This window comes from Ochlerotatus camptorhynchus, unplaced genomic scaffold, assembly GCF_037179485.1.
Source record: "Ochlerotatus camptorhynchus isolate MF236.1 unplaced genomic scaffold, CSIRO-AGI_Acam_v1.1 ptg000122l, whole genome shotgun sequence".
In the NCBI taxonomy this organism is placed as follows: domain Eukaryota; kingdom Metazoa; phylum Arthropoda; class Insecta; order Diptera; family Culicidae; genus Ochlerotatus; species Ochlerotatus camptorhynchus.
This window is the reverse complement of record NW_027040612.1, coordinates 1747486-1762792: the sequence shown is the minus strand read 5'-3', so window position 1 is coordinate 1762792 and position 15307 is coordinate 1747486. Positions and strand designations below refer to the sequence as shown.

At 36.0% G+C, this 15307-nt stretch overlaps 1 protein-coding gene across 2 annotated transcripts in view; it reads right to left on the bottom strand.

The window, feature by feature from the left end:
• LOC135699880 (uncharacterized) overlaps positions 1 to 9526 on the bottom strand; it is a 361603-nt gene extending 352077 nt beyond the window's left edge. The window contains exon 1 of one of the 2 annotated variants that reach the window (XM_065220242.1): positions 8260 to 9526. In XM_065220242.1, the coding sequence (XP_065076314.1) occupies positions 8405 to 9415 (1011 nt within the window). In that variant the 5' untranslated portion in view covers positions 9416 to 9526 and the 3' untranslated portion in view covers positions 8260 to 8404. The remainder of the gene's footprint in view (positions 1 to 8259) is intronic. The other variant, XM_065220243.1, reaches the window with a different exon arrangement.
• Between the last annotated feature and the right edge of the window lie 5781 nt (positions 9527 to 15307).

Here is a 15307-nt window from a genome sequence, read left to right as displayed (position 1 = left end):
GTCAATTCAATTAATGTCTTGTAAGTGGCCAAATTGCTGCAAGTGCTCGTCTTCGCTAATTGAGTGGAAACGGTGGGTATCTGTAAGTAAACTTAAATTTCAGTTAGACTCATTCATAAATTCTCGTGCATTCTGGATTCCGAATGCCATTGTCCAGTTGTTCATCTCCACATCTGTAACGGTCTGTAAAAAATAAAACAGCCTTTAATAAATTGTCAACCATAACATCATTTACGACTCTGGGATCATTTACAGTATATTAATTCTGTGTTTTGACGGTATTTTCCGTTCAAAATTGTTTTGTATTCAATCTCGCTGTGAGATTCTAGTGCACAGTTAGTCCAAAGAGCTTTGTAGGTACAATCTTCTTGTCCACTTTGATCTTGTTTGTCATCGTTTTTTTTTTCATCATTGTCATAAGTATTATTTTTCAACGTGTTAATTTTTTTTTAATGAAATTATTGTATAAATCTGTAACTGTTTTTCAGTAATTTAACCCATATTGTGTGCTGTAATGTCAATCCTTAGCTCTTCGATCCATTCAAAATCGTACTGCAAAATAGTTTGCTCTTTTTGATGAATAAATTTGTTTTATAAGCTGAATCATTCAATTACTATATGCATTACATATAGGTCGAAATTTTTTGTATCTCTTTGAAATGTTTTCATCACTAATTATATTAGAAAATACTGTTTACTGTTATTAACTATATATGTTTTTACCTTTGTTTTCATTTTCTTGAAACTTTATCTGAAGCTTCGCTTTTATGTTTCCATCTCCATATATGCATGTTTTGAACATTTTGTTCAATCCCTTATTAATCCCAATTGAAATTAAATATATACTTTTTCTTTACAATTTTCAATTGTTTCTTATCATTCTGGTGATTCCATATATTCATTTTCAAATAACAATACTTAATTTTATATCTACATACCCCGGGGTCATTATCATTTAGTCAATAATATCCATTCGATTTTTATTCTTATTATTTGTTTATATTACTATTCAATTTAATCATCACCATATACATCATTCGTTCCGGGAACGTCTTCCCTTGTCTAACGCACTCTCTCACAAACATTCCATGTATCTCTCTTATACATTAGCTACAGTTTATAACTTCTTTTTTTTTCACTTCACTAATAGTTTTATTATTTGCTCGCAGTATTCTTTCCATTTTCATAGTCATCTCCTGGAGGAACATCCAAATTTTAATTGTTATTTTAATATGTGTGTCTCTCTATTCTTAATTATAATATAAATATTATGTACATAATAATCGATAAATAAATAATTATTTATCGGTACTGACGAATTTGTTCCGCGTACTTTTCATTGTTCATTGTATCGCTTTATACGATTGACATGGATTTTTTCTAATTTCTTCCCATTCTGTATTACCACGGTTTGTTCACTAGGAATTTCCATTACTGTGTATGGGCCACGCCACATACTCTGTAGTTTTTGTCCTACCCCCATAGGGTTTGATTGCACTAAAACTAAATCTCCCCACATTGGTTGCCATTGATTTGAATTTTTGTCATATTGAACCTTCCGCTTTTCTTTTGATATTTTCAAGTTTTCTCTTGCGTTATAATGAATGTTGCTCAAAATACTCTTCATTTCACCAACGTAATCATGATAGTCCATTGTGGAATTACCTTTTTTATAAATGGATGTGGGAATTTTTGCCTTTCGTCCATATAATAATTCAAATGGGGTGTAATTTGTTGAAGAGTTAATCGTTGTATTGTATTCAAAGTTGAAGTATGGTATTAATTGGTCCCATGTTCTTTGATTCCCTCCAACAAATTGTCTTAAATAGGTTTTTAACTCTCTGTTTGAACGTTCCACTAAATTCGCCTGTGGATGGTATGCACTTGTGTTGATTTTTTTAATTTTCAAAATTTTACATATGTTTTTCATGAGGTTACTCATGAAGTTCGCACCTTGATCGGTCACTATTTCTTTTGGACACCCGAATTTACAGATCACATTTTCGACAAAAGTTCTTGCTACTGTTTGTGCTTCCTGATTTTCCATACATGCAACAATTAAATATCTGGTTAAGTCATCTTGAACGACTAATCCGTATTTATTACCCCATTCCGATTCGGGTAAAACAACGATATCCATAAATAATTTTTCAAACGGCTCTGTAGCTGTTGTAGTAATTTTCATTGGAATTTTGTTGGACTTGCAAATTTTGTTTTTCTGACACGAATCGCATTTTCTTACATAATCTTCAATGTCTCGTCTCATATTTTTCCATGTAAAAAGAGATCCAACTCTCTTTCGCATACGTTTTGCTCCTACATGTCCACCTAGGGGTGCGTCATGAAATTCTCGTAAAATTGTTTCAATTTCTTCACCCTCTATTTGAATACGTTCAGAGTCTGCATTGTACAAAGAAATTTTCTTATCAAATTTCCATGATATGAATTGTATCATTTGTAATGGTAATAATATATGGACATGTTTTGCTTGCTTTAGATAGTCAGGACCTTCCATAAAGCTCCTATTGAGTTTCTTTAGGAAACTTTTACCATTGAGCAAAGAGTTATTTTTTCCCTCGATAATCAATCCTGCAATTTTTTCGTTTGGTATATTTATAATTCCATTTTTATCATAATCCTTCAATCCATGTGGTAGATTACACAGAGTTGAAATTTCCTTGTAGGCTGATCTACTATTTAATATAACAAATGTAGCATCTGCTGAGTCATTAGTTAATTGCCCTGAAATCATAAGTTCATCTGTGTTTACTAATGATTGTTCTACGCTTGCTTTGAAATCATTGTATAAATTGTGGTTATCATCTTTCTTTGTGGTGTTTCCATTGTCACTTATATCCATGTTAACTAATTCATTAAAAACTGAGTCCCTTTGAGGTTGGTCAGTTCTCAAATATTGGTCAGTGGAATCGCTTGATCGCTTGTTGTTTATTTTTGTTTGGGTTGTCTGCCTCTGCATTCTTTGCTGCTGTCGCGTAACGACTGCAACTACCTGCTCTTGTTCTACTGACGTATGTTGTTGATTCTTAATGTCTACGCTACCTTTTTTAACCTTACAACGTTGTAACCTTGATTGCCCCTGACAATAACTTGTTGGTTGAATCTGGTTGACGTTTTTGTTTTCCTTCGTGCATGGTAGCCTTGACAAAAAGTCTGCAACAATGTTCTCTTTCCCTTGTTTGTAGCGTATATCACATTTAAGACCTTGCAACTTAAGTCGCAGTCTTGTTAATGTGGGTGACGTTTCCTTTAACCGCCAAATTGAAATTAGAGGCCTGTGATCTGTGTAAACAATGAATTTTTGATCAAATATAAAATGTCTAAAATAGTCAACCGCCCAAACGATCGCTAATAATTCTTTCTCGATTGTGTGGTATCTACTTTCTGCACCTATTAATGCCCTGCTCGCAAAGGCGATCGGTCTATCGACAGTTTTCTCATTAGATAACACCGCTCCTATCGCGTAATTGCTAGCATCTGTGGTGATGACAAATGTATCCTCATAATTAGGCCTTACTAACAAAGGTTCAGATATAAGGCATGTTTTAAGCATTTCGAAAGCTTCCTCACATTCACGTGTCCATACAAATTTTACATTCTTCTTCAATAAATCGTTCAAAGGTTTCCTGTACTTTGCAATGTTTGGAATGAATTTTCCATAAAAATTAATTGTACCTAAAAATGATCGAACATCTTTCACTGTAGATGGACTTTTCATCAATTGTATACTTTCTACATTTTCTTTGGTTGGTTTGATACCATATTGATTTATTATATGACCAAGATATTTGATTTCTGTTTTCAAAATTTTGCATTTTACAGGTTCCAATTTTAAATTATGTCTGCGTAATCCTTGTAACACTTTATATAAGTTTTCATTATGTTCTTCGATTGTTCTTCCTGAAATGATGACATCATCCAGATAAACAACGGCTCGAACATCACCGATTTCGTATAGTACCGTATTCATTAATTTTTGAAAAGTTGATGGGCTATTCCTTAATCCCATAGGCATTCTTGTAAATTCAAAGTGTCCTTTTGGGGTTGAGAAGGCTGTTTTAGCGGCATCTTTTGGATCGATTGGGATTTGATAAAATCCTGATTTTAAATCCAATGTTGAAAAATATACACTATCTCCAAGATTATCCATGATTTCATTGATGAGTGGAATTGGATATACAAAAGGCTTAGTTATCAAATTTAAAGCCCTAAAGTCCACTACAATTCGATATTTCTTATTTCCAGCTGCATCCAAGTCCCTTTTTGGTATACACAAGACTGGTGCATTCCACGGGCTTTTACTTGGTCTGATGATACCTTGCCTATACATTTCTTCGATTTCTTCATTAATTTGCTTTTTTGTTGCTTCTGGGAATCTGTATTGCCGTTTATTAATGGGTACGTTCGTTGAAGTTTCTATTTCGTGCACTGCCGCATCTGTGTGGGTCAGTTTATCACCCTCAAGAAAAAACACATCACTAAAATTACTTAAAATTGATTCAATTGATTCTAAAGCGCTTCGTGATAAATGATCAAGTTCGATCTGTTCGAAGATTTTATTATATCGTTCGTGTCCTTGAAGCATTTTAATATTTTTGTATTTGACGATATCGTAGTCTATGTCAGCATTTAAATCCAACATTTCTCTGTCGTCATATTCACTTCCTTCTTCATTATATTCTTCATGATAAAAATCATTTTCCGACGGGTCATCTGTTTCCATTCCATTGAATGTATGGACTTGTGTAAAATCTTTACACTCGTCTTCCTTATAGTTTTTCTTGCAAGTGTCAAGCTCGAAAATAGCATATTCAAAATTTCTTCCAATTTGTGCTACATGTTTTTGAAGGAACTCTCCTCCGAGTATACATGGTACTAATAAATGTGTCATTAAATGAAATTTTGCTGGGAAAACTATGTTTCCTATGATTAAACCTATATTAACTGATCCCATTGTTTTTGTATTTCCTCCAATTCCTGCTATTGTTATAGTATCATTTGTATTTACTTGGTCTATTCTTAGCGATTTGACTGCTTCATATCTGAGCAGATTTACTGATGAACCTGTATCGAGTAAACATCTCAGCCTATATGCGGGGTTATTAGATGTAGGTATCTCGACAAAAAATAAGTTATCTCTAGAATAGATTTTTTTAAGTGCTATTTTATTTGATATTATATTATAAAGGGGTGATTCGCTGTTATTATATTGCTTATTTTTATTTTGTTTCCCCATTATTGCATGAAAATTAAATTCTATTTCATGACTATTTTTACTTGAGAGCTCCTTATTTCTCTCAATTATATTTTCATCCGCTGTGATTCCTACCATGTCCTTTTTAAAAACGTATGGTTCAATTTCCACATATCGTTTAATGTCTTTCACACTACTTTCTCTATGTATATAATCAATATATTTTTTATTGATAGGATGAGAGAAGCTTTTGAAGATTGCAAATCTGAAGCTCCCACCTATACTTTCGATATGATCTCTTGCGAATGCTGTGCCTATCGTGGCTGGTACAGCTAAATTATGAACTAAGTTAAATTTTATTGGTATGTTACTTCTGCCTATTTTTTAATTGACCCAAATGTCTCCAAATGATTCTTCTTCTTCTCCGTCTATCTCTGTATATGCCACACTAAGTGGGTTTATCAGTTTTGCTCCCACTTTCAATGCTATACTTTTGTGCATAAAATTTTCGGTTTTACTTGTGTTAAAATAGTATCTGCAAAAGAACTCCGGGTTTTCTGCTGTTGACATATACCAGTAGAAATCTCCGTTATTTCCACCGAACATTGGATATTTATGCTTTGTTGTAATGATTGGGTCAAATTTTATCCCAGCGTGAAAACATTGGGAATCTGTAACATGCGTCTTTCCATGATTCCGGAATTTTAGTTTTTGTCTTGTGTTGAAATTATCTCTGATACTGAAATTCTCTCTGCGGTTTTCGTCATTGTATCTATTGCTGTATTCACCTTGGTAATTTATGTTGTAGTTGCCGTTATCATTCCTGTTGTAATTGTCTGACCTATTCGGTGAATTATTGTTATTCATATTTCTGCTAAAATTATTATTTTCTTGGTATTCGTAACTCGTGCCCCTGTAACCATTTTGATTTCCATTGAACGGCCTTTGATTAGACCTAACGAAATTATTCGGAAAATCTCTATGAGGTCTGAATTTTCTATCAAACGAATTGTTTTGTTGATGTTTTCGTTCATACCGGTTAAAATATTTGGGTTGATTAACATGATTATCCCAATCATTTCGGTTCCTTTGTGATTTTGATTTTTCAGCGATGTGAATACACTGAAGTCTCTTTTCGATATCCTCAATTTGTTTTTCGTAGATACACTCTTCCTGTAAACATTTGACTAGTTCATTGAAGGTGTTATTTTTCTGTGATTTTGCCATATTTTTCAAGCTCCTATTTTTCAAACCTCCCAAAAAATGTATCCTCAAATGCCGTAGTGCATATGACTCTCTGCCTTTGGCATTATTTTCTTCATATTCATCCACGTGTTCTTTTAATGTTAATGCCCTATCTTTGTAATCTTGAAAGGATTCGTTTGGTCCTTGCTCCAAAGTTTCGATTTTCTGAAAAATTTCTTCCAGTTTAACATTTGTCCCAAATTCTCTTTCGAGATTGGTTCTCACTTCGGGCCATGTTTCCGCATAAATGCGTTTGAAATACCCTGATGCCGGATCTTTCAATTTCATCAAAATTACCTGAATTAAAGGTTCATGCGATTCTTCTACTGGCAATTTCTTAGCGAAGAAATCGCACTGGTATAAAAACAATCGTAATTCTGAGGCCGCGCCTCTGAACTCTGGAATACATTGAATAGCTCTTTCAGTTGGGAACTCTGCCATATTTGTTTGTTTTTCGAAGCAAACGAGTAAAAATGCGACTATTTCTCAGTCCCTTATTAAATTATGGTTATAGCTATTATTTTGCCTTTTCGCGAATTTAATTGGATAAAAAACGCTTTCAGCGTAAATTCAAGACAAATATTTTTTTTCATGTTTTGTGCTTTGTTAATCAAATTTGCCTGTTGGTCTTTTAAATTTGTTTAAACTAATTTAACGTTCCCTTAAAGCATCTTGCAAGAAATGTTGCTTACAAAGACGAAATGTATACTATTTATAATATTGTACGCGTAAAATATTTATAATACGGTAATGTATAAGAACTTTACACAATTTTTTTATTTTTTTTTTAACTGTGTACTCACCCTATCAGGAGCAGGATCAGGGTTATTCCTTGTTGAGTCTGCGATGAAGTTCCCAGATGAAGCGCCCAGATGAAGTCCCCATATCTTTATAGTTGACCAGATGTGCACCAATGTGCTGTACTCTTTATTAATCACTAGTTCACTTTTTCCTTTTTTTGTAATTTAATCAAAGTCACTTTTTGGTTTTTTAACACTTACTGATTTTAGTCAGTCGAAATTTTGGCGTTCCAACACTTGAAAATAGCGGTTTAGTTTCCGCTGTCACCAGATGAAGCGCCCATACTCCGTTGCGCATCCATATTTCACTCCCGTGTTGAAGTTTCCAACGTAGAGCAACAACTCGCGTGGTCTTTCTTTCTCCGTAAAATGAAAGACAGTGCAATTCCATTTCTACTGTATGGAAAAAGCTCTTTGATGAATCAGTTATCCTGAGGTTGGAACTGTGCTCGTCCGCACCTAGCAAACCTCGGATAACTCATCAGAACAACTGCCCCGATTCTTTATTCTTCGAAACCTTTTATACATGAATTTGTTACTTAAACTCTACACAATAGTTTTTCTCCAGTATGTACATATAAAGCGAGACAGATAGTTTTTCTCTTGGAAAGTCGGTGTCTGTTTTTTTAACAAGAATTAATGCTCCTCGCGGTAGGAACGGCTATGTAGGGTGCTTACTCACCAATGTTTACTTTGACCTTTCTCGAAGCACCTAGTTAAGCCAGCGCGCATCGCTGACGACGCGGTAGCAACTGTTTATAAACAACTGACCCTGGAAATGTGCAACATTGTCACTGCTGCTGTTAAGTTGTGTATTTTCTACTACCGTATGGGGGTCTATTACTGGTTAATTTCTTACTCAGATTGATAATGGATTTTGAGGCCTTTGCAGGGAGAGGGAAAAAGAGATCTGGAATAGGGTTTATGATTAAAAAAATTCACTATTTCTGAAACATATACTGAATCCTTTCGACGTTATATCAACTCTGTAATTATTATTACAGAAACATATAAAGGGTGTCCACGATGAAATTGCCACACACAAAATTGATTCGCAAAATTCGAGTTTTCATCCGATTGCCATCAAATTTTCAGGGATTGAGAAATAACTATTAAACTTCATTTTACCATTTTACTCGTATTTTATTTACAGTCCATACGCAAATGCCCGCACCTTGGCCTTAACCCCGGCCATAAGATTCTGCACAACCTGTGAATCAACCGTTTTTTGCATGTAAACCCATACTTTCTTCAGTTCCTCGACTGTCTTCACTACCTTAGGTCGTTTAAGAAGGTGCTGCTTCATAATCGCCCAGTACTTCTCAATGGGGCGGAGCTCCGGAGTGTTGGGAGGGTTGAACATTTTCGGCACGAAATTGACCTTATTGTCCGCATACCACTTCAGCACGTCCTTGGAGTAGTGGCATGAGGCCAAATCCGGCAAGAAGATTGTTGGGACGTTGTGGGCCTTCAGGAGAGGAAGCAGCCGCTTCTGGAGGCACTCTTTTATGTACACCTGTCCGTTCATCGTGTCCTGGGTCACGAAAGGTGCACTCCGCTTCCCGCACGTGCAGATGGCTTGCCAAACCAGGAATTTCTTCGCAAATTTGGACATCTTCTGAGTGCGGACATGCTCCGGAACGCTGAACTTATCCTTGGCCGTGAAAAACAGGTTGCCGGGGATCTGTTTGAAGTCGGCCTTCACATATGTTTCGTCGTCCATGATGCAGCATTCAACTTTCGTCAGCATGTTGAGGTACAACTTCCTGGCACGGGTTTTGGCGGACTTGTTCTGCTTCTCGTCGCAATTAGGGGCCTTTTGTACCTTGAACGTTCGAAGCCCAGCCTTAGTTTTGGCCTTCTGGACAAAACTTCGGCTTAGGTGCAGCTTCTTAGCCACATCCCTAACGGAGGCGTTCGGATTTCGGTTGAAGGCCCCAACTACGCGGTTGTGATTTTTGGTGTTGTACGGAATACTTTTTTCTTCACTTCTGGGCTTCCGATCGGTGGTCAACCGTTCCTCGAACCACTTAATCACTCGCGACACCGTGGAATTCGCGATTCCCAACGTTTTAGCGATGGAACGATGCGAGAGATCCTTGTTCTCGTGATGAATGCGCAAGATTTTATCACGCACGAGCTGTTCTTTCGACTCCATTTCCGCGAGTTTTGATCACAGAACTTTAAAACTTGCAGGATGTAAATAATGCACTATGAACTAAATCCACCCAAATTTTCATTAAATTCTACCCAACGGTTAAAAAGTTAGAGCAATTTCATAGTGTGGCAATTTCATCGTGGACACCCTTTAAAAAAAACCAAACACACACACAAAATACAAACTAAACACAAGGTTAATCAAACTAACAATCTATGGTTAATATTCTTAAAGAAAACATATATGAGTTCCATAAACTCCAGATCGCGTCTAGCCAAAATATCCTGAACTGGGACATTAGGTTGTCTACCTCGAGCCCGAAGGGAATATCTTCTGAAGTAGGGCGCTGTAAAATAACGTTTGCCACGATAAATATTTTAGTCTTACGATACCAGGAAAAGGTGAATATGGGAAACATTCCAATATTATTAAAATTGGGGCTTTGTTTTCAATGGCATAGCTTGTGGGGGGACGCTTGGGGGCCAGGCCATGTCCAGATTTATCTACACCCCAAGATTTTTTGATGATTTTTTTATGCACTCCGTAGTCCAGCAGGTTCGAGGTTGCTTTTTTATTTATTCCAAAGACTGTGTATATCATAATTCCAGAGAACTTCAAGATTAGGGCGTAATTGCTTTTGTAAACAAACATGCCAATCACCGATTTCTCACGAACTTAAGCTCAATCTTAAAAACTAATAACACATACAGGTAGAGGAATGATTTCTCCATCATTTGGTATAGTTTGTTTGTAATTTTGAGGTTTTATTTGCGAGAAATCGGCGATTGACGTGTTTGTTTACAAAAGCAATTACGCCCTAATCTTGAAGTTCTCTGGAATTATGATATACACAGTCTTTGGAATAAATAAAAAAGCAACCTCGAACCTGCTGTTTACAAAAGCAATTACGCCCAAATCTCAAATCACTCCGGAATTGTTACTTCTGATTCACAAGAAGCGGAATTGATATCACAGAGAACTAGATATTTGTCGCTTGGGATTAGCTTATCCATTTTTAATGTGCAAGCTCACCAATTCAAGCTATTTATAGATTAGCACCGGCGCCGGTCACATCCACACGATCTTTTGGAAACGGGGAGGACCCAATCAGCACACATGTTCTATAGCAGTTTATACCCGAGCAGAGAACGAAAACAAAATGAAAATAAAATTTGATATTTTGATATAAGCGTTCGTGATAACATATTTTGCCTACCGTGTGGTCAAGTTAACAGTAATCATAACAAAAAAATAGATCTAAATGGTATATGAAGGATGTTAAAATGATAACAAATCATGTTTTCTTGATAACAAATCTTTTTTTTTATTTATTTATTTGAGAGATTTTTAACCATAGGCTAGTTTATCTCTTAATATAACAAATCGATGTATGCGTTTTTATATTAGTAATTTCGTTAATAATAAACTAAATAAGTAATCAATATGTTATCATAACTATGATAGAAATAAAAATGAAATTTCTTATTATTTTGATATCATTATATAAAATTGAGTAATCTGAATGTTTTGAAATCTATTGGTTGATATCAAGATTCAAAATTAAAAAAAAAATTTTATCAATAAGTTTTTATATATTCAAAATAAAACAGACCTATATTTCAATCAGTTCTATGACTGAACGAAGTAGGCTGTGCCGGCGAACGGTCGTGTTTATTTTTGCAGTCAAGATTTTTTCTCGTGATTCTCCGTTCTGAAGTGCTTTTAATGAAGAACAATCCCTAGTTTAGTTTTCGTGAAGTGGATTTTAGTCTGAAATGTTAGTTTCTGCTAAATTGGAACACCTTTGGATACGGTTGTTTGTTCTCTGTTTTGTGGTGCGTTCGTGTTCATAGTTTTCGGCTGCATTTGCCGGACTAGCGCTGGCGCTCTGCCTCCCGGACGTTTATACGTGTGTGATTGGTAGTTTTCTCGCTTTCCGGGAAGTTTTAGAATAGAGAAAGAAAACGTGATTCAACATGTTTACAAGCATCAGAAGAAATGTCGCAATCTGCGTTATTTGATTTTCTCCCGGACCAGAAATTAGTGGCATCGCGAGTGATAATTTTTAATTTCAGTTTATTTACGCGCTGCAAGGTGCGTGAAAGAGTTCGGCACAATCGGTGTTGATGTTGGCTCACTGCTTAAACTTTTTTTTTGTGTGTTCGAAAGAAATTGATCGAAAGTGTACCAAAAGTGCTTCTGAACGTGTTTCGCAGTTGGGAGTGGTGAAGTTCGTAAATTCGCGGTTTATGTTCAGTGAAAATTCCGTATCACAAAATTGCTCAACGAGTTCCCTTTTTTTGCCGTTTGACGACGACGGGCATGCGAGAGAAAAATAAGCATCGGGAATGTACTCCGGCTGTATTGATTTGGTGAGTTCGTTCCAGTTGAAGATTGTTCTTATACATATCTCGATTGCATTTTCGAGGGGACGTCCGGAGAGCCTTGAGATTTAGGCGTTGTTGCTTTTGCGGGCAGACGAGTTGGTCGCCGGTAAGGTCCAGTAAGTGCTGCCAGCAGATGAATCAAGAGGTATTCGAAACAAAATTGGTAAGAAATGTCCATTCAAATCATTTTATTACAGTTAAACAAATTTCAAAACTATATGCGTGCCAGATTTGGAAATAATATTTTTTGAATCTGGAAGTGTGTTTATGATACCATTATCCATTTGATAAAGGTAGAGTGAACATGCGGGGCTTATTGTAAGTAAAAGTGACCTCGGAGTGGTCGTGAATTACCAGGCATTCTGAAATGGGTCACTGGAGCTGCAATAGAGCTAACACCTTCTAACTCCCGGACTAAACCTGCTTTAATTGAAGGGTAATAAAAAGCAGTTTTCTTCCATAATAACACTGCCGGACAGTGGGGGTTAGATTGTACACACACACACACACACACACACACACCTATATTTCAATCAGTTCTATCGACATCTATCAGCTTTTTTCAAATTCAATTGACAGGTAGATTAATATCAATAAATGTTGTAAAATATAACTTTAAAAATCATAATTGCCTTTGTGATGTTTATAAAGAAAACAGCAAGCATCCTGATTGACTTGCATGAAATGCTCTTTTTTTAAATACCAAATTTTGTTTTTAATTATATATTTTACAAATCTCAAAATAATATCAAAATATGAATTCAACCAAAATTAAAAAATAGTATATCAAAATATGTTATCAACATAATTTCAAGAACATAATTTGAAATCATTTTGATAGTATTTTGATATCCGACTTTGCTCGGGTATAATCTTTGTATGACTGGGTTTGGTTGTAAAGAAGTTTACTCAATATAAATCTATGAATTTGTGTTACTTGGGGATGATTAGTATGACAACCGTTGTTATATAGACTCTGTATTTACCTCTGCGCCTCTACGATTGCCATTGGAAGGAAAGTTGCGTTAGTGTGGTTCAGGTTATTTTTGATCTGGATTCACTGTGGTACACTACTAATGCGATGGGATGGGTTAAAGCAGATTTGTTTATTTAAATCTAATGGGCTTAACGGCGCCGGTGGTGTAGTGGTAAGCGTGATAACCTCTCACCCCAGCAGGCCTGGGTTCAATCCCAGTCGGCGCCGCCGGGATGTTCTGAGGTATAACATCTCTGATCACGCCTTCCTTCGGATGGGTAGTAAAGCCGTTGGTCCCCGGTTCATGAGTTGATGGGTCGATAGGTAGGGTCCAGGTGTGGGAGCTGCCTTCCTGGCACGTCGGTAGCATTGGTGCTCAGCACGGAAAACAAGATCGACGGAAAAAAACAAACCAAAGGAAAAAAAAATCTAATGGGCATAGAGAATTAGGCATAATGACAAATACAAGGAAATGGACGAGCCTGGGATTGAATTCCCGACCATCTGATCAGTAAGCAGAAACGGTAACAACTAAGCTACAAGCCTCGTCTGAAGCAGGCTCAAGGTTGCTTTTTAACAGCGATTCGTAAAAATTGTCCACAAGCAACGATTTTTTATTAATGTTCCAATGTTGACTACTTTCCTTAATGTTTTAAACTACAATTTAAAGAAATTATTTTAAATCGATATTTTTTCCTTTGTCGGGTATTTTTATCACTGCGACCATTTTTTCTGATCTATTGTGATATATTCCAAATTCTTTTTTAGCTATATTAAGATGCCGTATCATTATCCCAGCAAGGCATTACACTCCGAATAAAGTGCACTGCCGAGTTGTTCTCCAAATGTCAAAGGATTCTATCAGCCCCTTCTCAAAGAACTTACGCCTTTTATTGAAAATTGCTGGACAGTGGCATATCAAATGTTCCGAGTCTCCCTTTTCTATGCCACAGAAGCGATATATATCATCTTGATGTTTTCCAATCTGCCTTAAGTGATAACGGCTGTTATAAGACCTGTATATATGCTAAGATCTTTCTTAGAAAGTTCAAGGATTTTGTGGGTCACATAATTGTTTGGAATGGAAGCAATGGAAGAATTCTTCCAGTTTATATAAAATTTCTTGAATTTCAGCTTGAAACACAGTTGGTCATCTGCCCATAGGAACAGATATGTCTATACCTTAGCCAGTTACTCCTGCTAACACTTGATTGTACAATCTTGAACCATCTGTATAAAAAACAATCGATCCTGGACGAAGAACCGGACCACCAAATTGCCACGACGCCCAGGGTCAAATACTTGGAAAATTCTATTGAAATGTATCTTTCCTCCATCCAGTTGCTTCTTACTAGAGAGTTGATACTTATAATTTTTAGAATCCTAAGATGTCCTGTAAGGTCTCTCTCAAAGAGTTACACTGACCTTGTAATCCTTAGAGAACTCTTTTTCGGCTTCTAATTGTACAAATTGGTGCAATGGTAGCATATAAAGCAAAGCATCCAATGCCTTCGATGGTGTTCATTAGAGTGATGCAAAATTTGAAATTTTCACTCCACAATACTTAAACGATTCCAAATCGGATTCTGACTAACCTCTCAAAATTTGAACCCATTTGGTGAGAAACTGAGATGGCACAAACCATTTGAAGTTTGTATGGGAATTACTATGGTAAAACCAAGATTTTAGTTCATGTCTATCTAATAATTCACCATATCAGTCTGCTTCAAAAGCTTTCATCTGCACTTGTAGGAAATTTTCCCAGCTACAACTTTGTTGAAGACTACTTTTTGATTAAATACAAGGATCGAAAGTTATCAATGGTTCAATGCACTGATGTCTTATGATCATGCTCACTCAATTGCTCAGCAGGCAACATTGGTGTTTCTGAGGCGTTAAATAGGAAACAAAAATCATGGCTACTATGCCACACTGCAAAATACAGTGTTGCCTACATAGCAGCTGCTTGATCATGCCATAAGTTTACCAATCTCTTAAATAATTAATAACTTTTTCCTGTCTCGTTTTACATAGAAACGATCTTCAGCAGAGTTGTAGCTGAAAAATTTTTATATAAGAATGGCTATCGAACTGTTTCGCAGCTCAATATGGAAAAAGATTAGAAGGAAATGAACAAAAAGTTTAGATTTCCCATAGTAATTTACATGTAAACTTCAAATGGCTTGTGCAAAGTCTGTTTCTAACCAAATGAGTTGTAACTTTGGGAGGCTAATCAGGACCCGATTTGAAACCATTTAAGCACTGTGGAGCGAAAAAGTCAAAATTTGCATCAGTCTAGTGTACATCTCATTGCACCTGTTATTGAGAGAGTTGCTAACCTTTGGAGTTTTTCTAACTTTCTCTGAGTAACATACTCTTTTGTTTTTGGCCACCAGACCAATGCACCATAAGATATTTATATCGCTATTTAATTGACAGCCTAATAAAACGACTTCAGGTTCTACTAGTTGGCCTAGAGTTTATAACATGTGATACCTAGTGCACTGTGTCAGGTACGATACACATACT